Genomic DNA, 26,944 nt, shown 5'->3' with positions numbered 1-26,944 from the left:
TGTCATGGTCGGACCATGAAATTGGGATGTCAGCGGTGTTGGTGACATCAATGATGTCCTTTGTTAGGTATATGTAGTATATCCTAGTGTAGGTTAGATGTGGGGCTGAATAAAAAGTGAATCCTTTTCCTTTGGGGTGTAAGAGCCGCCAGGTATCATGTAAACCAAAGATTTTCAGCATCTCTACTACTTCTGCCCGGCCTCTGTCTGGTAGAGGGCCGGTATCCGGGTTAGCTGCCCTTCTGTGTCTCTGGTGGGATCGGCCCATAGATTGAAGTCTCCTCCCACGATAGTATGTCCAGCTGCCTCTAGCATCATCTTCGGGACAGTGCGCTTTAGGAAGCGGGCCTGTCCTGTGTTTGGGGAGTACAAAGCAGCCAAAGTTCAGGTAATATTGTGAATTCTGCCTACTACCAGAATGACCCCCCCCCCCCCTTCCTGGTCGGGTCCATGTCTTGGAGACTTCAAGGTTTAGTCCCCTCCTGACCAGTATGCCTATCTTTCTTAGGGGGCCCGAGCCCCAGTATTCAGTGCCCATTCTAATATGTAAAACTTTCCGCTCTTCTCCACGCGTATATTTTGTTTCCTGTAAGAAGAGTATGTCTAGGTGCGCTCTTCTGAATTGCCTGCACACCAGGGATCTTTTGTTAGGTGAATTTAAGCCTTTCACATTCAGCGTGCTGATCCTGAGCAGCACATGTGTTACCTGAGGTTGGTGTCAACATTGTACTCCTGTTTGTTTATATCGCTGTGCGGAGATGTCATGCACCTACTAACCTTTGGTTGCTTTGTACCTTTGCTTTCGTCTATGGAGCTTCCTGAGTCTGCTGGTTTCTTTTCCCCATCCCCCCCCCACACTCCCTCCCTCCCTCCCTCGACCCAGCGACTATCCGGGAATCAATACTGGCATTAACAGAATTGTTTACCTGTAGTGCACTACAGTTGGAGACCTATTTGGGCTCAGACTACCTTTGGGGGATTCTTCTCTCTCGGAGCGTCAGTGTTCTCTGGGATAGCGATGTGCTAGACCCCTCCTGTTCGATGGTTACCCCTCTTACTGTTCCGTTCCCGGTGAGCCGTTCATCCGCCTTGATTTCTTTGATCCCGGGATTTACCTACGTATGGGACCTTGACGTTTCCATCGTCGGTCGTCGCAGGGTCTTTCATCCCGGTTCTGATTGTTAGGGAGGTTGCCAACTAGGTCTGCTATGCAGTTCCGTATGTCCTCCTCCGTTTGCAGTCTAATGGTACTTCCTTCATGTTCAAATGTGAGGGAGAAGGGTTATCCCCACCGATATCCGATTCCTTTTTCTTTAAGCCATTTGGCCACGGGTGTACATTTCCCCTGCATTGCTAAAGTGAGCGAGGACAAGTCTTGAAAGATCATCACGTTGGTCGTTTCGTACACTTTTTGGGGGGGGGTGCTCCTAGCTTTGTCCAGTATTCTCGCTCTATCTGAATAGTTGTAAAATCTCACGAGTATGGTCCTCGGGCCGCCTGGGTTTCCCATGGCTCGGTGTATATGGTCTATTTTGGGTTCATCTACCGTATAGTCTTCAAATACCACTGAGGATCGCATGGAGCAATTTTTTGAAGTCTTGCTCTGTTTCTCCTTCTCATGGGGGGACACCCACCGCAGCTCCAACAGTGCAGGGGACTTTTTAATTTTTAACTCTGGAGTGAGTGAGACCTTTTTCCCGCTCTCTCATGTGTTTTGACCTGATTTGGATTTTGTGTTTCCACAGTTTTGAGTCTGACAAACTCCATAGTCATCTGCTTTTTGTATGGTGACAGCACCTTCAGTGTCTCACCCTAAATTACCAGGGTGATCCAGACATGGACCCCTTGCTCACTGATCTTAGAGAGGCACAGCTTCACCTCACGGATGATGCCCAACAAGGCTGAAACACGTTTATGGGGTTGCTGTTGGTACTCTTGTTAAGAGGAGAATTGCCTAGCATCTCGGTGCTGGCCTGCCCCTGGGCAGGACAAAGACCGATATGCGAGGACATTTCTTCTCTGTGAAAGGGACAGAGAGCTAAAGACTTGGTAGAGTGTCTCACAGGGGCTAGTCACCCAAGAACAGGCCATTGGGCTGTGTTCGTGCTGGTAGAGAGATTCCCAGACCCCACCTTTGTTTTGCACTGAGAAATCCTTTAGATTTCTCATAAGGTTTAAATATCTTTTCTTGTGTGAACTACAGTTCCCAAGAATAGTAGAGCCAGCACACACCATTTTATGTGCAGTGCTGGGGGTGGTCAGGGGGGGGGGGGGGGGGGTAGGGTAGGAATACCTAGTAGCCCCTTATCCTACATTCTCATGTAACATTTTTATGTTACCCTCACTACTTTAAACGGCTGGTGGCAGTGCTTTACCTTTCCTACCATTGTGCTTTAGTACCGCAGGCTGAACCCTCAGCTGCAGTACAGCACCCATGAGTGACATTTTGTCAAAATGGCCTCCGTCTTCCTTTTTTGCCATTTTCTGTTTGTGAGGTCTTTCTTGGGTTTTACTTTGTATGTTGAGCCAGGTTTGAGCCCTTTGTTTGTCTTGCCTTTGACGGGCTTCAACCCTGAAGCCCGCCCCTGACTCCAGTGTGTCTGGAAGGACACTAATTGAGGGAGGGTCCCGAAACTCCCCTGTACTTTGTCACTAGGAATGCCTGAATGCAACTAGTCCCGATTGGCTGGCTGGCCTTCTACGGATTCGGCCGAAATGACTGAATCCAATTGACCTACCCCACCAAAAGACCTAAGATACATACCACCAAAAGTCCGAACTACAAAAAGTTTGAACCTTTTGTGGTATGTATGTTTTGGTGGGTTAGGTAAAAAAATAAAAAATAAAATTAAAATTAAAAAAAAGCAAAAACTAAGGCTGCAGGGGCTGCGCGGGTGTCCCCCACAACACCTCGCCCACCATACTTTACAGTATAGTGAGCAGGGGGCTGCGGGGGGACACCCCTGCAGCTGCCCTACAAAAAAAAGGAAAAAAAACGCCAGTTCCCGATCACAGAAGTGAAAGGGAACCAGTGTCACAGGGACACCGTGCTTCGAGGTGAAAGGTAAGTAGGGGGTTGGGGCAGGGGTTAGGTTTTAGGGTCGTTTTACAAGAAAGGTCTGCGTGATAGAGATATATATATATATAGTACATTTCTCATGCGATCATTTCCGTGGCTGACCTTTTTGCCACCGTAAAACAAACCCAATTCCCTTGGCAGCCATCCTGCTGTGTGATTGACAACCTAAGCTGTGCATGAATAGAAGAAACCTGCTTAAAAGGCGAGGGATTTGGGGCTACAGGCAGAGTCGCCCACTGGGAGAAACACCTGATGAAGAAACCGTGAACGAAGCTGGCTGCAACCTCCTGGACTTTTGAATTGCCCGGTGAAGCCCTGCTGCTGTGCCGAATTTCCTTTTTGATAGAGAAGCTCCGGATGGAAATTCTTAACTCCACTGGACCACCATCCCAGACTTGCTGTGCCTTTCCATTGCTTCAGAAGCCCAATGTCAGGGGTCGAGTGTCAGTAGTAGCAACGCCACAGAATAAATCTGACGTGAAGCTCCAGGAGACTCCCAAGGACCATCCCGGAGCTGTTAGTCCAGAAACTACCATACTATAGCATAGCATAGATGATATAGTATGTTGGCCGAAAACCAATCGCATCATATGCCCTACATCGCCAAATACAGAATCATCAGCATAACTATAGAGCATCCATTTTGTGCCCACAAGATCTGCCATTTTCTTTTCCTTGCCTTTCTGTTCAAACGCTTTGCATTTTGTATTTTATTTCGTTCTGCTCATGCACAAAGCAAGGCCACAAGTTATATGTTGAGAGAGCGGCCCAGTCAGAAATGCCAAAACAGGACAGGAATACATTGTTTTCCTCCCTCACAAGTCCTTGAAGGCGAGCAGAGAGGCATTTAATCACCAAGCCAGGTGCCGGCCGGCCGGTCAATAAAACTGTAGAAACAGGCTGTTAAAGACATGAATTATACTCTAACGCCCCCCCCCCCCCTTTCGGGCACCTTAGATCAGGCTGACCCCTAGTTCACGAATAGAAACTAGAAGATAGCATGCTTTGGAATGTGTCTCTCCTACGAACACAGTTTGCTCGCTATACAAGTGCTTTATGTTCTCCATAACAAAGAACCATGTCTGCTTACTGCAAATTGCAACTGTTGCTAAACCAAGTAATATAGATTAAGGAATAACGTGTCATATTTGTCATAATTGTCCATCACCGAACCCTAGCTCAAGAAGATACATTATGGGCGGTTTTGATGTGTCACAAACAGATTGTAATATTGTCTTTTTGTATATATGATACTGTTGTAGAATGCTCGCTTTTTGCGTCTCACGAGGTCTGGGTGACACACGTTGCGCGACGTGAGTTCCAGTCGGCCGACAGAATATTTGCTTTGCAATAAACCCTAGTTATTGGGAATTGAACCTCGTGTCTGTCGTATCAGTTTGTGTATGGTGATTGTGCCTTGTTTCCATGCACGAGGGTCTTCAGGGCCTAGCAGAACAGGACCTCCAGATCCAGAGTCCCCTCACCACAGTGCCAGATCAAGGGAGAGAAGAGAGTCAAACCGGTGTCCATGACATGCATCAGTGCTGTTTGCTAAACACTGAAACCCTGAAGTGCCGCTGAAGCAAAGAGCCGTAGCGGCTGATGACCTTCCAAGTACCGCCACAGGAGCCCCACAGACGTCGTCCCTCTTGACACCATGGCTGAGGCTCAGGAATAAGGGTCCGAATCAACGTTGCAAGACAGAATCCAGCTGGACCACTCTGCTTCTAACTAGAGGTACTGTTTAGGCTTGGGGTACTTACCTTATTGCCTTTAGACGCACTCTTCTCACTTGGGAATTGTATTGGCTTACCTTTTACGAGTTGATTTCAACTCTCATATTACAGGCTTAACAGCTTGTGATGCTACAAGTTATTTTTAACTTTGTGCAAGACTTTGATCTAAGAAGTTCATCAGATCCATAGACTGTCCTAAATGACTTTGGTGTCCTGGCTCCCTGAAGACTTTCTAGTCCAATGACTTTGATACTGTTTGTCCCTCATAGGTGGTAGCTTGTTGTATACGGTTAATGCTGGGAAAGACATAGATTTCACTAGAAGATTTAGTTTTCCTCACATATACTGCGAAACTGTCTAACCATTTTCCTTCCCCCATCCTTTCCCTTCTACAAACCTCAAAATCTGCAAAGTGTACTAGTGTGATATATAAATGCCATTACTGTCCTTGTGATTGAAGTCACCCTAGGGTGTAGGAATTGTGCAAGAAGCATATCCAAAGATTATCCACCAACTTACAATTAGCCTCTTAAAAGAACGCTTATTTAAAAACATCGATATTAAATAAATAATTTACAACTGAAACCGTCAGTGTAAGTGTTACTTGGCTACTTGTATTTACGGATTTCATTTATACAGCTTTACAGCTCACATTTGCCCCTCCTGAGATAGGCCTGGCTGCTCAGTCAGTCACACTACCTACTTGTGTAGTACAGACCTATACCAAAAGGTGGGTTACTGAACACCAAGCAGATAAGTGTTGTGTAGTCTCACACAGTGTGACCGCACCAATTCTTATCCAACACTCTGCCGTTCAGAGATGGGGACTATCAGTCGGGAAACAGTTTCCTCCATGATTGGATCCTCGGCATGGTACTCTGAGCCAACACTTCCCGCCTAGGCTTCAAAGTTTTCAATTTCTGCTGCTCGCCCCAAGCATGGTGGAAGGGAGTGGGCCAGAGACTGACAGCTGGCATCTGCAGTCAACGTGCAAGGCTTAAACCGCAAGGTCTTAGTCAGATTCAGTATGGCGCACAATGGTAATCTTCTACAAAGCAGTGTTCCTGAAGCGAGCAATATTTATTGGCCCCAACGTCATATCCGAATGGCACCAAGATGCATTGAACAGAGCAGACGTGGACACTGTGCACCTGATGGCAGAAAATGTTTCTGATGTGCAGATGCGCTGGGAGATGGACGTCAGATGAGGAAGAGGTGAGAGGAAGGAATCCATTAGAAAGCGACTTATTAGCTTATTGAAAGCAAAAAAGAATACATGACACTATTCACCTAGCAATGGACAACGTCAAAGCCAGGAACAGTGCAAACACCACATTAATTCACAAAAGTTACAATGGCACTCGATCTCTAAAGTGTATAATTACCTTTCTGCAGTATTTGAAAGACTACAGAAATAAACATGGTAATGAAGTGGAACCGTTAACATGAGCATTTGACAGCACTTTTGGAAGGATGGATGGCTGAGCTCTTGAGGCTAGTTTGTATTTGCAAAAAACAGTTTATGGCTTGTGGGTACCTACAGCCTGGATTTTGCCAACCCCTCAGCAACGAGTCATAGTAAGAAAGCTGCATTCCAAGACAGTGGGTGTGTGTGTGTGTGTGTTCCAAAGAGGCCTCCGTAATAATCTCCCGGGGAGGTGAAGGGAGGAGAAGGCCTTCTGACAGATGTAAGGTTTTCAACCACTCAGACAACATTTTCAATCACTAGAAATGTAAAGAAAGATTGCTGAGCGGGTCCCGCAGCCTGCTATAGTAGAAGTAAATTTTATGGAGGAAACCTGAACCAATTTAGCCAGAAAGGGTAGTATTATTTCTCCAGGCCCCCTCTTCCACATGAACACAATCTACCTAAGTGCCACTATATGTACCCATTCACTCCTTTTGGGGGAGAAGGGAGAATGGGATGTCAAGTTTCTAGTTATAGTAGCTGAATAGGTCATGTTATATTAGTTTATGGTTTCATTGTAATGTTTTGCTTTAGAGATTTAATTTTCAAGTGCCGTTGAAGCAGCCATAAAACAGCTGGTAGCAAACCCCAAAAACGCAACAAAAAATAAACACAAAATAAAGAAACCACTAAAGGAAATCTAATCTGTTAACTAGACCATGAATCCCTGTTTTGACACAACAGTCGCACTATGCCCTCTATTAACAGTACACAGTAACTAAAGCCCAAGGTGAAAAGGATAGTCGAATGCTGCATTAGCCACGTTAAATCCCATTAGCAGCAAGCCTCCCCCTAAAAGCCTTCCTGCCCGACACGACAATATAACAAATACCATGAAGGCCCTAGCAGGACTCTGGAACCTCAAAGGCCAGCCAGACTTTCTGCTCCAAAGTGGTGTTGGAAATCAAACATTCCGTTAAACGTGTCCGTATTTCCTTCCAGCTTTCCCCATCTATAGAACCTGGCCATTAGGGGCTTAGGGAAGTAAGTAGAGAGGCTTTGCATGCTGGGTTTTCCTGGGTATTGTTTCTACATGCCTTAGATGTAATACTAGGTTCTTTAAATGTAGAGAAAATGCCCAGGCACTCCTATGCGGTACCCTCCAATAGGGGAGTTGGCCAAGTCCTACAGGAAGGAAGACTTTAGTAAGCTATCCCAGTGGTTTGTAGGTCCCAAACTCTTAGTATCAGTTTGTACTAGCACAGGACCTTGGTAGTGTGGCAGAGCATTCAGGCTTATCTTAAGAGGAGGATGTGAGCTGTACGTTAAGTACTCAGAACCTTAGTTAGACAGGCACAGCAAAGAAGCACGTACACATATTTATATAAAAGATATATATTCATTATATTTATACCAGAATCAATTCAAATACTTCAGACATTTAGGGTAGAACACTTAGGAATGCTAGATAATACGCTTCAAAGGGCACTTTCATTTTTTTGTTTGTTCGCGGTAACAATTGTAGCAACGTTAGAAGGGGAAAAGACAAAGTTATCGTATTATCGGTAATTACGCACTCATGCGCTCAACTGGAGTGACTTCTTGGAATCAGGTAAGCAATACCTTTTTCCTCACAGTACCATTCAAAAGTTCCTTTCTCCTAAGGATTCTCATTTACAACTTCTTGGGTGATTTTTCATTCACCCTATGTTCCCCCCCCTCCGCAGGGCTGAGACCCACTTCAACAAAATCCTCAATTGGTCTCCCTCTGCTGGGCTCAGACCAGATTCATGTATTTTTCCAAACTTTCTCTATTTCATCAAAATCAAAGACTTACGACTGTGCGCAGGATTTTGCTTCACCCATCGCAGGAACACTTAGATTCACATTTATGATATGATAATGATAGGATATCATACCATACTGAATCTGTTGGTTCTCTTCATGACCATCAGTCTGGCTTCAGAGCTGCCAGAAGCACGGAAACTGCTCTCCTGAACATCCGTGAAGACCTGCTCTCCAACCTTTATTCTAATACTGTGTGTTCTCATTTTGCTCGATCTCTCTTCTGGCTTTGATACCGTCAACAATGCCATCCTGCTCAACCGTCTCTGTGATAACCTGGGTATCACTGGTCAGGTTCTGGCGTGGCTGACCCCTTTCCTCTCCAATCGACCCTCCCAGGTCCAACTTGGGTCCTTCCTCTGACATCTTTTTCTCTACCTCTGGTGTCCCCCAGGGATCTAACTTCTCTCCCTGGCTGTTCAACAAGTATCTGGCACTCCTTGCCCACTGCATTGCCGCGCTCTGCCACAACTCCGTGCTATGCGGATGATACCCAGCTCATTTTCAGGCTACCCTCGGCCTCCTCCTCTCCTTCCCTCATCTCTGACTGACTGCCTGCTATCCAGGAATGGTGTGCCGCCAATGACCTCCGCCTTAATGCCAGTAAGACTGAGATTCTACTCATCGGCACACCCACTCCCTCCTTCCCTGCAGCTCTGTGGCCGGCCTCTCTTGGCCCTCTTCCTGCTCCTACCTGTAAGGCAAAAAACCTCGGTCATCTTCGACTCCACACACCTCTCCTCACATATCTGACGTCTCTAAGAAGTCACACTATCAGCTCCACCTCCTCACAGGTATTCTTCCTTTCCTCTCCTTCCCCCCAGAAGCTCACTGTCTCCAGAGCCCTGGTTCTCTCTAAGCTGGACTACTGTAACAGCCTCCATCTAAATCTTCATGCCTCTACTCTCCGCCCTCTGCAACTCATCCAGAACAGGACTGCGAGACTTGTCCTTGGCCTCAAACCCAGGGACGTATCTCTCCAGGTCTGAACTCTCTGCACTGGCTCCCTGTGGCTGCGAGGATTAAATTCAAAACCCTCTGCATTGTCCACAAGGCCTTCTGAGGCTTGGGGCCAAAATACCTTCAACTCTCTTCCTAAATATCTTCCTTCTCGAGCTCTTCGCTCATCCGCCTCCAACTCCCTCAGGGTCAGCCGCTTCTCCAAGCAACAATTTGGGGGTAGATCTCTCTCTCCGCGGCAGGGGCCTCCCTCTGGAACAGCCTTCCTGCCTCCCTGAAACTTGAGAACCATCTCCGGTTCCGGAAGCAGCTCAAAACCTTCCTCTTTGCTTCTGCTTTCTCTCCTCCTCTCCCCTGCTAAATTCCTGTCTGAAACTGCACTGAATCTGCAACTGGGCCATTCTCGCCGATCTCGGTCACTGGCCAAGCCACTCTCCCCTTGCACTGCCTCCCTTTGCAACCACTGCACTGCGGGCTTGTCTCTGTATCCCTACAGCCCACCCAGCACTTGTCTGCACTTACCCTGCACTTGCCACCAGCTGGCCCTTATTATTTATCCTGTTTATTCTACTGCCCCTGTACTGCACTTTCCCTTCTCCCTTTCCCCTTGCACCCCCCCCACCCCCCTGCCCATGCACTTGCGCAATCTGAATGACACCTGGCCTAGTAGGATTGTTGTCCCTCTTCCCTTTGTCCCCCCTCCCTGCCTCGTCACGCCTTCAAACACTTGCGTATAGGCGCGTTACAAATGTCTTATCATATCAATTATATCATGCGGTTTTCAACATGTCATACAGTAATGCATTTACTCTGCAAACACATAGAAAAGTCACTTAAAGAGGGGAAAATAAGCGGTTAGTGCAACATGAGCTTAGTTCAAGGTTCTAGAGACAATTTTCACCTGGCAAGTCTGAAGTCCAAAAACGGCAGTGCGGAGAGGGTTTAGTATTGGCAAACAGCGAATAATGAATAGTTCCTGTGGATTTCTTCCTGTGCATAGAGTATTGAAGCAGCACGTTAGCAACTAACAAAGGAGACCTAAAAATGGACTTGAGAAGGGGACTGCTTGGGTCAGAGGTAAGAAGGGGTTGCCCTGGACACCTATACGTGCACTCAACTGGAGTAAGCAATACCTTTTTCCTCACAGTACCATTCAAAAGTTACTTTCTCCTAAGGATTCTCATTTACAACTTCTTGGGTGATTTTTCATTCCCCCTATGCACCCCCCCGCCCCCCCTCCGCCGGTTTGAGACCCACTTCAACACAATCTTCAATTGGTCTCCCTCTGCCGGGCTCGGACCACATTCATGTATTTTTCCAAACTTTCTCTATTTCATCAAAATCGAAGACTTTCGACTGCGCAGGATTTTGCTTCACCCATCGCAGGAACACTTACATTCACATTTTTTTGTCCACTTTCAAATGATCTCCCTCCGCCGGGCTCAGATCAAATGTATCTACTTTTGTTACTCCTCCGCTGGATAACTTACAGAGACCTTCGATTGAGCACCTATGCAGCGTCGGACCACTTTGTCAAAGGTATTGTAGTTTGGTTTAAAGTTCAATCACTCAGTTGTTTAACTTCACTCGCGTTATAACAATTTTCGTTCCAGCTGTTAGGGAGAATTCTCTCTTTAGGCGGAATTTCCTAACCCAGTGAGTCCCCCAGCAGCTTTGCTGGATTTCTGGAGTTTGTTTTTTTTCCTCCTGCCAAGAGTTAGACTTTTCCTCCCACTCTTGGACATGATTAATGGTATTCCTTTGACTGGTAATGTGTTTTATGGGCTATGGGGTCCTTTACTCCATAGGGTCTCGTGTTTTTACTATATGTGTTACACAGCACCCTCCGTGCCGTAACACAGGGGTGTCATAGTGACACCCCACCATAGACTCCATACCCTGGGACTGACTACTGTCTCCCAGGGCATGTAAAGTCACTATTGGCTTTACTAGTCCCAAATTATTAACAGAAACCAGTACAAACCATCATATTGTGGACATACTTGTCGGGGCAATTCGATTGCCCCCGGGGTCTGTTAGTCGAGGGGGCACGTCTCCGTCCCCCCCGATAGAGTTTTGGCTGGTGGCAGTGGAAACTACTTTATATTCGACCGCAAATATTTTCCTATGGGATTTTCCCATTGTTCGAGGCTACCAACTTTATTTAATTCTCATAGCCTCGAACATACCGCCAGTTTATTCAATTAATATTAATTCTCCGGTTGGTATTTTTTTCCAAGACTCGATTCTAAAATGGCGTTTGTGTTCTCTTCTGTGACTCCAACCCAAGTAGAGCCCTTTGTTCCACTTTTTTGGCGGAAGCCTTCAAAAGTGGTGCCACTCTGTCTGGGTACCACAGGGGGTGCGGGAGGGGGTTTAGGCAACCTGGACCAAGTTACCCTGGTAACTCAAGTCACACTCTTGTGTGATTGGCCCAAGTGGTGAGCCGGCCGGCTCACCACTTAGCATGTTTGAGTGACAGCTAGGCTGAGTGAATGAGGGTTTTCTGCATAAAAGCAGGGCTTTGGGGACTGAAACTTCAGAAGTCGTCACAGGACCCGATAATCCGACGAGGGAGAAGCTCAGCCGACCTACCACAACGATACCACCGGTGGAGCCCTGCAGAACAGACTCACCACTTCCCGACGACAGAGAAGATCTCCCAGCTGGAGAGGCTTCTTCCCCTGACTGGTGGGCACAACCAGTTTTTCCTTTCTTCGCACCCCAGCCCGGTTTGTGGTCGAACTGCCCGTGCCAAGCACCCCGGCAGCCGGATAGCCACTCACCACTGAACTGCGAATCACTGGACCGCTCCTTGTACCTGAGAAACTCTGCGGCTGGTTTCTTCCCTGGCAGTGCAACGGACTCCTGTCTTCCTCCACGACGAGATCCTCTCTTCCCCCCGGTCAAGCACGACTTGCACCCACTGCCAGGAACAACTGCCCCCACTGGAGCGTTCTCACCACTTTAAGGTACCATGTCCGCCAGGCCTCCCTTTCTAAAGATTGCTACAAGGTAATAATAACTCAACCTTCTGGACTGGGCTGGCCGCCTTGACCCTCTAACTGGTCCCTTTCTGTGGTCCAACTCCTTTTTGAACCTTTACAAGACTTTTGTGCACAGCAACTGTGTGACCTTGGACACATTTCGTTTGGCTCCTCTGAAAGTGGATCCGGCCTCTTGAACTCTAACTTCACGGTTTTACTTTGCCTTCCTTTCTTGTGTTCTTGAAAAAGTGTTGGGATCTGTTTTAATTTGTTCTCTGCTTTTCTCTCCCTTTTGAAAACGAGCTATTAGAGTGCCATCTACGTTAAGCGCTCACCGCTGTCTGAAAATAAGTGGGGCTTTACTTAAGACTTGTCTAATATTCTTTTAAGGGATTGTATATCTTTGTGACCGTGTTTTTGAATTGCTTACTATTAGTGCCTGTGTGTTTTTCTAGATGTGGTTTTAAATAAACAATTATATCTCTTTTACACCAAGCCCTGGTCAGTGTTTACTTGTTCTATTGTGTGCTCTTGACCTATTGTGAATAATCTGTATACTGCCTAACTCTTCTTGAGGGAAGTCTGACTGCTCAGCCACAGCTACCAAGTGAATATGTGTGGTACAGACTGCTATCAAGTGGGTTTACTGCCAAACACCTGTAGTCCTAAATCTTTTGCAGGGGTCCCAGAGGGAACTGCACAGGTTTCTGCCTAACACCAGCGCTCGCTATACAATGTTGCTGCTTGCAACCTTTTTTTTTTTTTTTTTTTAAATTTTTTATTGATTTTTCAACACAACCAACAATACAAACCAAACCGCAGTGCAATTAGCATTATTACATTTTACATTCAACCATCAGTACGCACTGCTTCCCTGATCCCTCCCCCCTCGCGAGCCGGTTTCCATGTCGTTTCCTGTATCTGGCGCACATGAGCGGGCATCGTTATCATCCGATTCTTCCGAATCCACCCCTGTCCCAAATATGCAGGATATCAATGTCTTCCATGCCATCAGAGAGCCCAGTTCCTCCTCCCAAGACATACAACTTGCCTCCTGCCACACCGCTGTCTCAGCCTCCGCCCATTTCTGCAGGTCATTCCACCACACCCCAACCCGTGGCTTGTGACATTTCTTCCAACCCATGGCTATTCTTCGTTTGGCCAGCACATACGCCAAATCTTTTAATTTACTAACATGTTTCTGCTTCCGGGGTCTGGAGAACCCACCCAGCAGACATGCCCAGGCAGTGTCTACAGCAAGCGTGACCCCTCTCTCTTCCAGCTTGCGCGCCACCTCCCTCCAGAACCCCTCAATCACTGGGCACGCCCAGAACATATGCGTCATGTCCGCATTCTCTTCGTCACATTTGGGGCATGCCTGTCTGCCTGCATTCCGGAATTTGGATATCCTCAACGGGGTCAAATACGCCCTATGGGTGACATACAACTGTATTTGCTGTAACCTAGCATTTCGAGACACCCTCCCATGATATCCTAGAGCCCGCTCCCACATCTCGTCTCCCATCTGGGTCCCCACCTCGCTCTCCCATTCTGATCGTAGATATGTCAGTTCCTTCCCAACCTTTGACATCACCATCTCATATAGCCTAGAGATTTCATGTCCCCCTTCCGTTGTATCATATATCCCTTCCATAGTAACATTCAGTTCATCTGCCAAGGTAGTCTCAGGCCATAGTTCCCGAATTCTCTTCCCCAATCTATGATATGTGACAAATTGACCTCCATGTAAACCAACCTCCTCGCTAAGTTCTTCAAACCCCTTCATGGCGCCCTCCTGCCACACGTCACCCAATGTCACCAACCCCACCGGCTCCCAGTGGGTCCTGACAATCCCCCTCAGCTGACCATCTACCCCCGCCAGGGCAATTAGTGGCACCATCGGAGAACGCGGGAGTGGGTCTCCCATCATTTTGCATGCACGTCTCCACATCTTCCACCCCAGCCTCACCATCGCCGGATTCTTCCTCGTGACAGCCTCAGGCAACCAGATAACTTCCTTTAGATAAAACGGGGCACAATCTTGCCCAAACAGTCTAAGTTCTGGGGTCTCTTCGTCGGAAAGCCATTTGGACACAAACTGTAATTGGCTCGCTATATAATAAGCCTCAAAGTTTGGGAGTCTGACTCCCCCCTTTTCATGAAAGTTCTGTAACTTCCAAAGCGCTATTCTGTTTCGAGTACCATGCCACAAAAACTCTCTGCAAACCCCATTTATTTTGGCAAAGAAACTCTTAGGGATCATATATGGGATGTTGCTAAAGTAATGTAGCAGCCTAGGCAGAACCACCATTTTAATCATTGCTCCACGCCCCATCATCGCTAGGGGCAACTTTTTCCAAAAACTCATGCATGCTCGTATTCTCTCAACAGCCATCTCAGTGTTACACTTATGTTCTTTCTCAACCGTGTGGCAGACATCTATCCCCAGGTAACGAAATGTGTCAACTGACCAGGGCACCTGTAACACCGGCAGCCTTTCTATGGGAACGCCCCTATAGTCACCCAACGGGAAGATGCACGATTTCTGGGGGTTAACCGCTATGCCCGACAACCTCGCATACCTCTCCATCACGTCCAGGATATGCTGTAAATTCTCTTCCGGATGACTCAAGTACAATAACAAGTCGTCCGCATACAGGGATATCAGATGCTTTTCCCCCCCAACCTCAATACCCACAATGTCATACTGCTGACGCAGGTACAGTGCCAGAGGTTCCAGGGCTAAGATGTACAACATCGGGGACCAGGGACACCCCTGCCTCGTGCCTCTGCTAAGTTGCCATCTCTCGGATAGGATTGTGCCCGTCCGGACTCTGGCCAGAGGAGCACTATATAGCAATTCCGCCCATCTGATGTATCCCGGTCCCAGTCCATATTCTCCTAAGGCCGCCAGCAGCCACCCCCAATTAACCGAATCGAAGGCTTTTACAGCGTCCAACGACACTATCGCCATTTCCCCTTCAGTATTGCATCCCATTTCGATCACTCGATGGAGTCGCCTGTGATTTTGGGTGATGTTTCTATCCGGGACATACCCCGTTTGGTCCGGGTGAACCAGATTGCTTATCACCCTCCGCAGTCTGTTTGCCAGGACAGCCGTTAGTATCTTGCTGTCCTGATTCAGCATAGATAGTGGCCTGTACGACCCACAGTTATGCCCAGGTTTATTGGGCTTAGGGAGCGGTACGATGACCGCCTCCCTGAGCGATTCCGGCAGCCTCCCCGTCTCAAACGCCTCATTAAGCATGTCAAGCATCGGGGGGAGAACCTCCGCCCCAAATGTTTTATAAAATTCGCTGGGCAGGCCGTCCGTTCCCGGGGTCTTACAAGTGGGTAACTGCCGGACGACCGCCTCCAACTCTCCCAGTGTTATCGGGGCATCTAGTTCCTCTCTCTCTGCCGTGCTTATCTTGGGCAGCCCTATATCCTGCAGGGTCTCTAACACTTCCTCCCGGTCACCACCGCCTGGATCCGCGTATAATTCCCTGTAGTAATTCACAAATTCCTCATTTACGCCCTCTTGGGTGTCTATCTGCTTTCCATCCTCTCTAGTTATCGTCCTAATCGGGGGTCTCGGAGTTTCCCTTTTATACAACCATGCCAGAAGACGGCCCGTTTTATCTCCTCCCGCGTGTTGTCTCTCAACATACTTTTTGTAATTTAGGTTACAGAGCCTCCCCCAATATTCCGTACACTGCTGTTGTAGTTTAAGCACCAGCTCGTTGTCTATGTGCTCGCTTTTCAACGCCCGTTCCAGCTCACTTTCTGCTCTCTGTAAATCAGCCAGGACCCCATTCTGCAAGCCTTTCGATTTGGCAATCGCTACCCCTCGTACCACCACCTTAAAAGCCTCCCACAGAGTTCCCGCCGAGTCAACGCTGCCAGTGTTTGTATCGAAATAGCTAACTATTTCTTCCTGCATGTCCTCTCTAAATACATGGTCTTTAAGCGCCTCTGCGCGCAGACGCCACGTCGGTATCCGCGCCCTGGGGCGGCCATATTGCCATCCCACCACCATAGGCGAGTGGTCTGATAGGACCCTCGCTTTATATTCCGCACTAGACACCTCTACCAATACATCTGACGTGGCAAAAAAATAGTCAAGCCTAGTGTGCAACTGCTGTGGGGCCGAGTAGTGGGAGTACTGTCTCTCGTTGGGGTGCCTAGCCCTCCATACATCTTCGAAGTCCCGCAGCAGCGCCCGGGCTGCCGGGGCGGGCCTAATCACCTTGTCGTCGGATCTGTCCAACCCCGGGTCCAACACACAGTTAAAATCCCCTCCCCACAACACCGCACTCCCAACACACCAGCTCAAGTTGGTACTCATGGTCCGGAAGTACTCTGCCGTGCCCTGGTTGGGGGCATACGTATTTACTATACACATCTCTTTATTCTCAACCACCCCTCTTACCATAACCAGGCGCCCCTCAGTATCCAACATTTCCTGCCTCAGTTGGAACGGGACATGCGGCGCCACCCAGATCAGCACACCCCTAGCATAAGCTGAGTACGTGGATCCCACCACCGTTCCTCCCCACTTTTTCTTTACCAGCTCTAGTTTATCTCGGGTCAGATGCGTTTCTTGTAATAATGCGATGTCTATCTTCTGTCTTCTCAAGTATAGCATGACTTTGTTCCGTTTCAGATAACTATTTAGGCCTCTGACGTTCCATGTCAACAATTTTAGCTCCCCCATAATTCACTGGTATCCTGCCCTCTCCCCTCCGACCATCCCCGCTCATCCATGCCGTCCGGATATCTCATCCACAATACTACCTTAGTGCTCGCGATCAAACTCAAACTTCCCAACACTATATACACCCCAACTGTCCCCACACCCCCAACTCCCCCCTCCTATCCCCCCCACCCCAACTCCCCCCCCCCCCCCCCCCCCCCCCCAACTGTTGCCCAGCTCCATCCCTGGATCTCAGGCCCCCCCACATCTAGTTCCGGCTGTTACACCCAGAGCCCAGTAGGGTAAAGTCGCCCTAACGGCCACTTAACTAAACAACACTAAACGGGGGTGAATGGACTAGCCCCGAAAGGCTCCCTTATAAGACAACAGTTCCAGTGCAAACAGTGTACTAACCACCCAGTTCCAGGCCCGACTTCCCCAGGCCATAGCAATAACTATAGTCAAGTCCCATAGTCTCCAGCTGCACCCTCTCCCGTCGTCAATCACTTATCTCTCATTTCCACCTTTATCCGCCTGGACCTCCGGCTCCTGGGGGCTGCCCTGCATGTCCAGCCACCCCATGGCTTCCTCGGGCGACTCGAAAAACAAGGATCTGTTGTTGTGGATCACCTTCAATTTGGCGGGGTAGAGGAGCATATAGTTCTTTCCCGCCTCTCTCAGTCTTCTTTTGGCCGCCCCAAAGTTCATCCGACTCCTTTGCACCATCATGGTGTAGTCTGGGTAGGCCGTTATAGTTGCCTCCCCTCTCTTGATGGTTCCCCCTTTGCGGAAATGCTCCAAAATCCTCTCACGGTCTCGGTAATTAAGGATTTTGGCTATCATAGGCCTGGGCGGACCGCCCGGTGGAGGCCTCCTGGCCAATGCCCTATGCGCTCGCTCCACCGCAAAACCCTGCGACAGCGCACCCCCGGTGATCTCTTGGAGCAGCACATTCTCAATAAACTCAGTGGGGTTATGACCCTCCAATCCTTCCGGAATGCCCACAATACGGATATTGTTCCTCCGGGCGCGCCCTTCTGCTTCTTCGGCTCTGTTCTCCAGGTTGCGCACTTTCTGCGCCAAGACATGCAGGTCGGCCTTGTGTGAGGCACAATCCGCCGTGTTGGCGCTCCCCTCCTTTTCTAGGCTCTCCGTGCGCTCCGATAGGGTCTTCACATCCTGTCGAAGTAGATTCACCTCCTCCCGAACCTCTCCCACTTTGAGGTCGAGTACTGTTTTCAGGTCCGCCACCACCATTTCAAGCTTGGCCTCCCAGGCGGTTTTCAGGTCAGCTTTCAGTTCAGCGATCGCGACTAGCACATCCTGGTTTGGACTGGCGGTGGCCATGCCACATACGGATGGCTTCTCCTTACTCCGAGCACTCTCTGGGCCCGTCGGTGTCTTAGTAAACTCATCCAACGTGGGCTGTTTCACTCTCTGTCTGATGGGCTTGTTCGACATCCCGCAGCCACTGTATGCCGTGGGCCCGTTCACTCCCACCTCACCACCACCAAGGGGGAGAGAGGCCTACTTTCCGCCCCCAATGGAGCGTGTTCTTCTTCACGCCTCAAGTGTCCCTTTGTAGCAGTCTCTCCAACCACTCATCCGGGTTTCAGATGCTAGCGATGTCAGTGCAGAGGGGATTGTTACAATGTAGTTGCCCATGTAACCACTGTGAAGCTTTCCACTTGTGTAGTCCTGATCATGCATTCGGATCAAGTCGTGGCCCGGGAGCTTCCCTCTCGCCCCTGAGCTGCTTTTGAACACCCGCCTCTGCGGGCTGAGGGACTCACATGCGACTTAGCGGCTCCAGCGCTGCAGTCCGCCGTCTCCAGTGCCCGCTCCGGCCCCGCGCACGCCGTCCGCCCCCGAGAAATGCAGGGCACCTCGTTTTCGTTGCGAGGTCCGCCTCGCCCGCCAGCACGATTGGGCCCTAGTGCCGGCCGCTCACCTTCACGGGCCCACACCGGGCGACGGAGGCCACCGGAGACACGGCAACGCACCCCAGAGGTGCGCGGATGTCCCACACGGCCCGCCCCGCGGTCGTCCGCACACAGAGCGCTTTCCTCAGTTTATGGCCCTTTGTTCGGCGCGGCCGCCATTTTGTCGATGCCAGTCCGCAGCTCCGGGGACTTCGCACGCTCAGATCTACCGTTCCCTGGGTTGCTCGAATCCCGTATTATTAGCAATTAGTCCACATGCCTTCATGAGTAAATGCCTGCGTTCCTGGCGTAGGAAGGTCAGCACAAGTGCACTTTTTCCAAGGATAGATGAAGGATCTCCGGGAGCTCTTCCGAGAGCACGTCTCCTCACATGGCCATCAAGCCACACCCCCCTGTTGCTGCTTGCAACCTTGGCTTCAACACAGACCGGTCTTGTATCGGTCTCCCAAACTCACTGGCTTTGTTGCTTTCACTGAAGCGGCTTGGTTCTTGGAGCCAAGGACAGTACCACAGTGGCTGGTAATTCTTCCCATCTTGATTGTAGCGGGAGGGCCCTGGGTATCTCCGACACACAATGCAGGAGTCTTCAGTCTGGTTTTCTGGTCTCACTTTTTCCTCCAGCTTTCAGGAAAGTAACCGTTTCTTGTCGAAAAGGTTAAGGGAATTTAACTCCTTGCGATCTCTTTCGGTGTTGCTGTCTTTCCTCTTGCTCAGCTGCAGTCTCGAAACTGCCGTTTCCTCATGTGCTTTGCCTCACTCAGTGTGCTAGGACCTTTTTTCCCCGTGTGGGGAAGCTTAATGGAAGTCAGGTGTGAGTGATTGTCTATAATTGCCTGACCACACCTGACCATAGTAATGCCTGCCCTCACCTGACCATAGTATTGGGGCATGTCAGGGTCACAGCTCGGGTGTTAGTCTGTTTTCCCTTAGAGCAGGCTGTCAGTGAGAATGTGTGCTGCAAAGGGGGTAGAGTTCCCAGGCGTTACATGGAATGTGATACTGCGTCTCACCATCCGGTGTCCCACTCCCCGGAGACCTCTCACCCAGGTGATCCTCCCCCACTCCCCCCAAACACTTGTCCACCCCCAGGAACTGAATCCAAAAGCAATAGCCATGTCCTGGTCACCTGGATGACAGATCCCTGGGCACTAGTGGGTGAGACACCTTCTGGTTTTTCGCAGAGCCAACAAGTATTTAAGGGTTTCAAAGTTCAATAAAAACAAGAGTAACTTCTTTAAAAGATCCTCTCCCAATCCAACTAACTTAGGGGAGGCCAAGGGGAAGATACCAAGTGAGAACACCACCATTCAAGGCTATGCAAGGGAGGAATAGGGCTAGGACCCTATGAGATTAGGGGCCAAAAAAGTTATTTCGATTCACTCATGGACCATCCTAGAAGTTCCTGAAATTGCAGACCCTTAAGTATTCGTTCCCTGGTTCCGTTGGAGGAAGCCCAGGAGTCACCCGTGCAGAGGTCTCTTCAGGCTTTGGGTTCTTGGGCCTAGACAGATCACAGTTCCAATTGAACAGATTTTGTATAGCTGGTCACTCGGGACTCACCGAGTCCCAAGACGTGATGTAGGTGGCGAGTAGTGATGGCCACTTGAACAAAATGATAGAAGACTAGCCTTGTGGCAAGAAGGGTGTTCTGGAGATCCAAAGAGGCAATGCTTCCCCAGACACGTGAAAGAAGGGCTGCTGGAGATCTGCCGAGAGGTTCCGGGTGTCCAGCAGGCTGTTCGCCTTTGTAGAGGTCTTGACTCAACAAGGATCTGAAAATCATCTGCAAGGGGGAGTTATACACACACACTTTGCCCACAAGGCTAGCTGAAGCTTTCCCTGGGAAAGGGCTCTCCATGTATGGAAAATCTGGCCACTCCAGAGATCGAAGAAGGTCAAAAGAAAAGTTCCAAAGGACAGGAGAAATTCTCGTGGCACAGCCATTTTAGAGTACAAGCTACTCTATCTGGCATTAAGAGGTAAAATGCACAAGACTATAAAAAATGAAAACACAGTATGAAAGTATCTGCTGCCACCAGTCCATCATGGACACATGCATGAAACCACAAAGATGCTAAAAACAAAAATGTAGAAGGGCAGTGCCAATACTGTACTTCACAGAAGGAGTTTCCCAAAAAATGAAAACATTACTATGGAGAACAGAGTTCTCCTGCACCAATAGCAATAGGGACTGACCAGAAAGGTTGAAAATAGCTTAAAAGTAGGGTGACCCATTGATGTATAAAGAGGGAAAGCAGCAACTAGTAAAATGCTTCCTTACACAAGCGGATGGCCCACTGACTTTGCCCCATTAACTTCAACCGTATTGGTGTTATTGCATATCTTGTCCCTTTTGCCATTTTGGTTCCTTCTTGAGACTATAGCCTTGACTGTTTTGCTAGGTCAATGGCTGGGCGAGTGAGAGGACTGCAATCTAGTTGTGGATTGAACTTCCTGAACCATCAACACAGGGTCTAAGAAAATCCTTCTACACCCCACAAAAACAATACAAGTAACAGAAGAAATCAAAAATTACAATAACTCAGAGTAGACAGATTAGCAATCCACAACATCTGAGAGAATCCATCAAAGGAGTAGGAGTGTTACTATACAATCCAGTTGGCGAGAGCAACCGTGCGAATGTCTTTCTGCCACGGGCTTGCCGGCTGTGCCTACCTGGCGTTCGACAGTCCTGTGTTGTGCTGCGTGGCCTTGTGTTCTGTCGGCCATTGTGGCGAGGTGTCGTTGCTGGGGGTTCCATCTTGGCGCTCTGTTCTTCCTCTTCAGGATGGCTTGGTTCCTGATGTCGTCCCCCTGTGTTGTCTTGTAGTGCCTGGTGTGGCTGCAGCTGGGGTCGCCACAGGAGATTGTGGAGCTCAGAGTTGTGGGGATTACCGAGTCGCAGAGTTCGAGAGGGTAGAGTTCAGCCCAAATAAGGGTTTTTGGAGGTTTAGGCAGGTGGCACGCTGCTTTTGATATGTTGTTCAGAGTGTGAGCGTTTATCTCTTTCCTGTTTTGTGCCACTAAGAAGTGGGCTTTTTGGGGGATATGGGGGTAGCTGCTGTGGTGTCTTGGGAGAAAGGAGTGTATGCTATAATTTTTCTGTTGCATCCTAATGTTAGGGGAGTTTTCCTAAAGTCCTACTGGTAGTATGCCTTTAGTAAGTTATCCCAGTGGTTTGTAGACCTCCAAACTCTAAGTATCAGTTTGTACCAACTCAGTACCTTGTGGTAGAGTGGTAGAGTGGCAGAGCAGGCAGACTCATCGTAAGAGGAATATGTGAGCTGTCGGTAAGTATATTGAACCTTAGACAGGTACACCAAAGAAACGTACACACCAGAATCACTTTAAATAAATTAGACGTTTACACTAGAAAACTTCGGAATACTTGAGAATACACTTCAATGGACACGTTCACTTTTGTGTTTGTTCGCGGTTACATTTGTAGCAACATTAAAAAAAGGGAAAAGAATGTTATGGTACTATCTGTTATTACGCGCACCTGCAGTTTCTAACCGTTCATACGGTAATACATTTACTCTGCAAACATATAATAAAGTCACTTTACGGGAGGAAAATGGCTAGTGTAACACTAGCCTGGTTCAAGGTTCTAGAGAGGGTTTCTTCACACAACAATTCTTTGAAGTCCAAAAACACACCACTAGATGAAGGCAGTTCAGAGAGGCTCAAAGTCTTGACAAACAGCAGAATACGAAGAGTTCCAGAGGATTTCTTCAAGTCTCTAATGGTATACAAGCAGCAAGTTCACAACTAACAAGGGAGAGTGTAAAAGGACTCGAAGGGACACAAGCAGCGGCTTGAGTCGGAGGTAAGAGGGGATGACCCTGGACTCCTCTAGGTGCACTCCAACGCTTTGGAGCGACTTCCTGGAATCAAGTAAGCAATATGCTCTGCGATGTTGCAGCTCTGGACCCGACCTCTGGATTCCTGATGACTGAAGGCTGGACAATGGACGGGATCTCTCAGCAGCAGTCTCGAGGGAGGACCTGTGGCACGACTTTCAGCAACTTCTTGGTTCACTCTGCATTTTTGGTGCCTTTTCTGCAGCACCAACAAAGGGCACTGATCTTCTGGTCAATATTCTTCGCTTCCTGCAATCCCGCACTCTGGCGGTTTGGGGGGGGGGGGGGCCGAGGGGAGAGCCGGGGGTCTGGGCAATTCGGATCTGATCTCTGGAGTGTCCATACGGATTCAGCAAAGCGATGGACGGATTCTGCCTTTCCATGACGATGCAACCCGGCAGCAGGTCTCCTGGTATTGGGGTTCTGCAGCTCTGGAAACTCATAGGACCTCGGGAGCTGGCACAATTCAAAGTTGGTCTTGGGACTTGTTGTTCCCACCAGCCAAAGGGAAGGCGGCGTCCTCGGAGCTCTTCTGTTGCATAGAAAACGGGGTCAGGACAGCAGTGGTCGCTTCAATGGTTTGCAAAGGGTCTTGCAGGATCTCTGGTGGTCGTCTTCTTCGGTTACTTCAGCTTCCAGTGGTTGACTTGCATTTCACAACAAAAGCCAGTTTTGCTTTTGTGTCATATGTAGTTACCGTAGACACCACTTCGCAGACCACACAGACCAAAAGTTCTTGGACTCAAGGAGGCAACTCACACTTAAACCATTGGTTACAATATAAGTGGCTCTTTACAGGCCCTTCATTCACATAAAATATACACAATACTATGAATGAATAAAATCAGTTACACATACATCAATAAGGATAAAGAAAACATATCACTTTTAATAGTTGAACGAGAACTTCATCTCGGCCACGACAACAACACCTAGTCCTGAGGCAGGTGGGCAGAGCGATCACACATTTTAACTGGGTCTGGAGTAGAGCGTCCTCCCTCACGGCAAGACTTCATCACCCAGGGTTCCAAATCTGAATCTACCTGGATCCCCCGACCGAAGGACAGACAGCAAGGACAGGGGCACAGAGGAAATGGACAGTTAATAGTGGAAAAACCCAGCTGGTCTCCCGCGCGCTCACTCCCAGCACCCCTTCTCACTGCAACTGCACAGCTCTGACTCCCTCCTTGGCGCATCCTTGACTGAACAAATTGAAACATTGCAACCGTGGCAGAACTCATGCCTGCTAATTAAGCTGTGGCTATGGAAATGAATGTCCAAAATGGCCACGCACTGGCACCATGTTTTTTTTCAGCTCATTTTTGCATACGCATTACAAAGCCTCATCTTTTATACAGTTCCAGCACATACTCCTCTGCAATCTCTTTCAGCAATTTACAAAAAGGGGTGCTTGGCTGTCCAATCAGGACAGCCAGACCCCCTGTGGGAGTTGGTCCTATTCAGACACAATGGCAGACAAAGGACCGGGGGGTGGAAGAATTCTGCCTCACTTCCTGTCTGCCCAGACACCCAGAAGCCTGGGCTGGGATACCCAAGTGTTCCCGCCAAAGGTAAAACACACACCAACCTCCCCCTCACAGAATGGTAGGAGGGCTAATGAAGAACAACCACTCTAGTAATGGCGAAAAAAAGAAGGGTAGCCCCAAGATGGTACTTAGGCACCCCTATTGTGCTCTACCTAGGCTATGGGGATAGCCTGCAGTATACAAATTACACAATAGTTGGCAGAACACGTCCACTGCCACTAGTCATAACTAGGAGATTGTCTATGTGACTAAAAAGTCACATGAGGAGAGAGAGAGAAGGATGATCCTAGGTATCCCTTTGGCATGACACTGAAGGTGGTGTGTGCCAAACTCACAGACTAGAGAGTATTGAGAGATACCTAAGAACTAGTGTATTACTCGAGGATATAGAGAAAATCTTAAAAGTGGAGCCGCAAGGGTCCACCTCAGCAACACTGCCCATAAGGAGCTGTGTGCTGAAGTACTAAACTACAGATGCCTTTAAGAGCTATGGAGCAGACAGACTCCATGGTGCAGGTAGACTACAAAGAATAAGAGTTCCAAAAGATCGAGCCCACAAGAATGAATGTGCAGAAAAAAGGCTTCACTCATTCAGGATTGAAAGAAAAAGGCCCAGAAGTCCAGCTAAGAGTGCTGGGGGTCTCACTAGGAGAGGGGATGAAGCATAAAAATGCTACATCTCCCCCTCCCCAACACCTAATTACTGGAATATACAGCAGCCTAACTATAATGTCCACAATGAGTATTCTATCCCAGTCTCAGGAGAAGTGTGTAGTTAAGGAAGCTTTAAGTCCCGGCTGTATCAACGTCCGTCAGTCTACCCCCTCTCAGTGCCAAGAGGGAACCTATTCTGAAGTATTGGCAATGAGCACAAGTAGAAAACAGTGGCTGAAAGAACAAAGTGAGGTTAGCTGGAGGGATGTGGTATAAGAGCCAATCCATAAAAGATCTAGTGTGGATGAAAAAACTAGATAGCTCCAGTTTCCAGAATGTATATGCAGCACTCCCGGCAGCAGCTTCTGAAATCCCTACATACCCATCAGTTGTGCATATTTCAGCGTCATCAGCGGGTTGCGCTACCAGCTATGTAAAGACTAAAATGGAATGTTCGGGAGGAGCTCCTGATGGGCAGGTCGAGCAAAATCGGTTTATGAGAGAGCCAGCTGTGGGAACTTTAGCAGATTCCATAGGTGGTACCATTTTACCTGGGAACTACTCTTTACAAACCCCAGTGCAGCAAAAGACAGACTGGGGGGTTGACCGATTCTATCAATTGGCTGTCCACAAAGGAATGCATCATGGCCAAGCTCCACCAATTTAGCAATCTTGAGAGGTTTTGCTCACGGTTTGAGTTGATGAAAAAAGGATGGATACATGCCTCTCTCAACAGCGTCAAACTGCTTTAGCTGAAGGTGGTATAAAGTTAGTGAGTGACAATGAAGCTGGTAAAGGGCAGGCTGCCTTATCATCATTGCCAGTGGTAGTAGATCCGGATGATGGTCTTACTAAGGCTCTTTCTTGTACACCAAGTTCCACCAGTTTGACATGAAAAAAACATAGCCCAAGGTATTTTCGCTTTGGTAAATCTCAAATGCCTGAAATTATTGACAAGAACATAAGAGGGTTTCTGATGGATAAAAGGAACATCAATCACAGATGTGGACAGACCGGCGAAAAATGAACCAAGTCAGGCCATAAGAAACAAGGTTTTAGCATGGCTAACTCAGAAAACAGGGCCAAGTGTATAGGATCACATGACCTGAAGGTTCTTCATAGGGTTAAGGTAGATGAATGGTGTTCCCTGGACAAAGGATAGTATAGTGGTGGGCTGCGGGAAAAGTAACCATTATTTTTGGAGTATATATAGTGAGGAATCTACTCTGGTTAGCTGCAAATGTGTTACAATTGTAGATCATGCTTTATTCCGAGTAATGACACTATTTTAGTTCTGTATTTGCTGTATCTTTTTGCTCTGTTTTTGATACATGTTTTTGTGTTTGCTTGTTTGTTTGGTTTGTATGTTGTTCGGTTTGCATCAGCGCCTGTTTGCCCACGGGCCTAAGGCGCTATATAAATGTATATATAAAAACAGCAACAAGAGCAATCAGCCTCGCAACAAATGGAGGAAAAAGAGTTCACGAGAAAAAGCGGAAAACTAGCAGTGTGTTACCTTTGATTGCTGATTCAACCCGCTCAAATTCTAAAAATATCCTTACGGCATCTTCATCTGGGGCACCAGGGATCTGAAAAACAATCCAAAGAAGAAGGGACTCACGTGACCGTGTTAGAGATATGCAAAACATGGTAGGTCAAGTCAGGGATTTGAAAATGCTGCATTAGTTTAGAAAGCGATCTTCCAGAAGCAAATGCCTGCCTAAAACTGGGGAAAACAACATACAAATGACAGTCAGATTAAGGAGACAAGGGAGACCACGAAAGACCCATCCAGTACTTACGCTCCACCAGACACCTATGTGATAAGAAATCTGCTGGGTGGGGCTGTTTGGGGAGGAGAAGGTGGGTGCTCTGGCCATGGGATGAAAATCTCCATCCAACATCAATGTAAATTGCAGAGAAGTCGGAATTTATTACATTTAAAACTACTGGATAAAGAACATTTCTGACCTCAAAAATGACACATTTCGCGACTTTTCCATATTTTTCACATTCTTCTTTTGTTTCGCCTTCAAGATCTTCATCCACTTCCCCAGCCCCTACCATATTCTGAAAGGAAAGAACAAACTGTCACAGTGGCACATGTAATGACATCAGTTTTGAAATGCCCAATTACCTTGATAGTCTCATCTCTTGACAGCTATAGCTTGCTTCAATTTCATAGTGTTAGGGCAGGTTTTCTGTAGTCCACCTGCAGTGGGACTT

At 48.2% G+C, this 26,944-nt stretch overlaps 1 protein-coding gene across 1 annotated transcript in view; it reads right to left on the bottom strand.

Moving 5' to 3' along the window:
• RBM17 (RNA binding motif protein 17) overlaps positions 1-26,944 on the bottom strand; it is a 390,734-nt gene that overhangs the window by 14,501 nt on the left and 349,289 nt on the right. The window contains exons 10-11 of the mRNA XM_069629662.1: positions 26,690-26,788; positions 26,235-26,307 (exon numbers count right to left, since the gene is read on the bottom strand). Coding sequence (XP_069485763.1) covers positions 26,235-26,307; positions 26,690-26,788 — 172 coding nt within the window. The remainder of the gene's footprint in view (positions 1-26,234; positions 26,308-26,689; positions 26,789-26,944) is intronic.

Source organism: Ambystoma mexicanum, chromosome 12, assembly GCF_040938575.1.
Source record: "Ambystoma mexicanum isolate Mex_15411 chromosome 12, UKY_AmexF1_1, whole genome shotgun sequence".
NCBI classification, from domain to species: Eukaryota; Metazoa; Chordata; class Amphibia; order Caudata; family Ambystomatidae; genus Ambystoma; species Ambystoma mexicanum.
The sequence above is the reverse complement of the archived record's forward strand: the minus strand, read 5'-3'. Positions and strand labels throughout refer to the sequence as shown.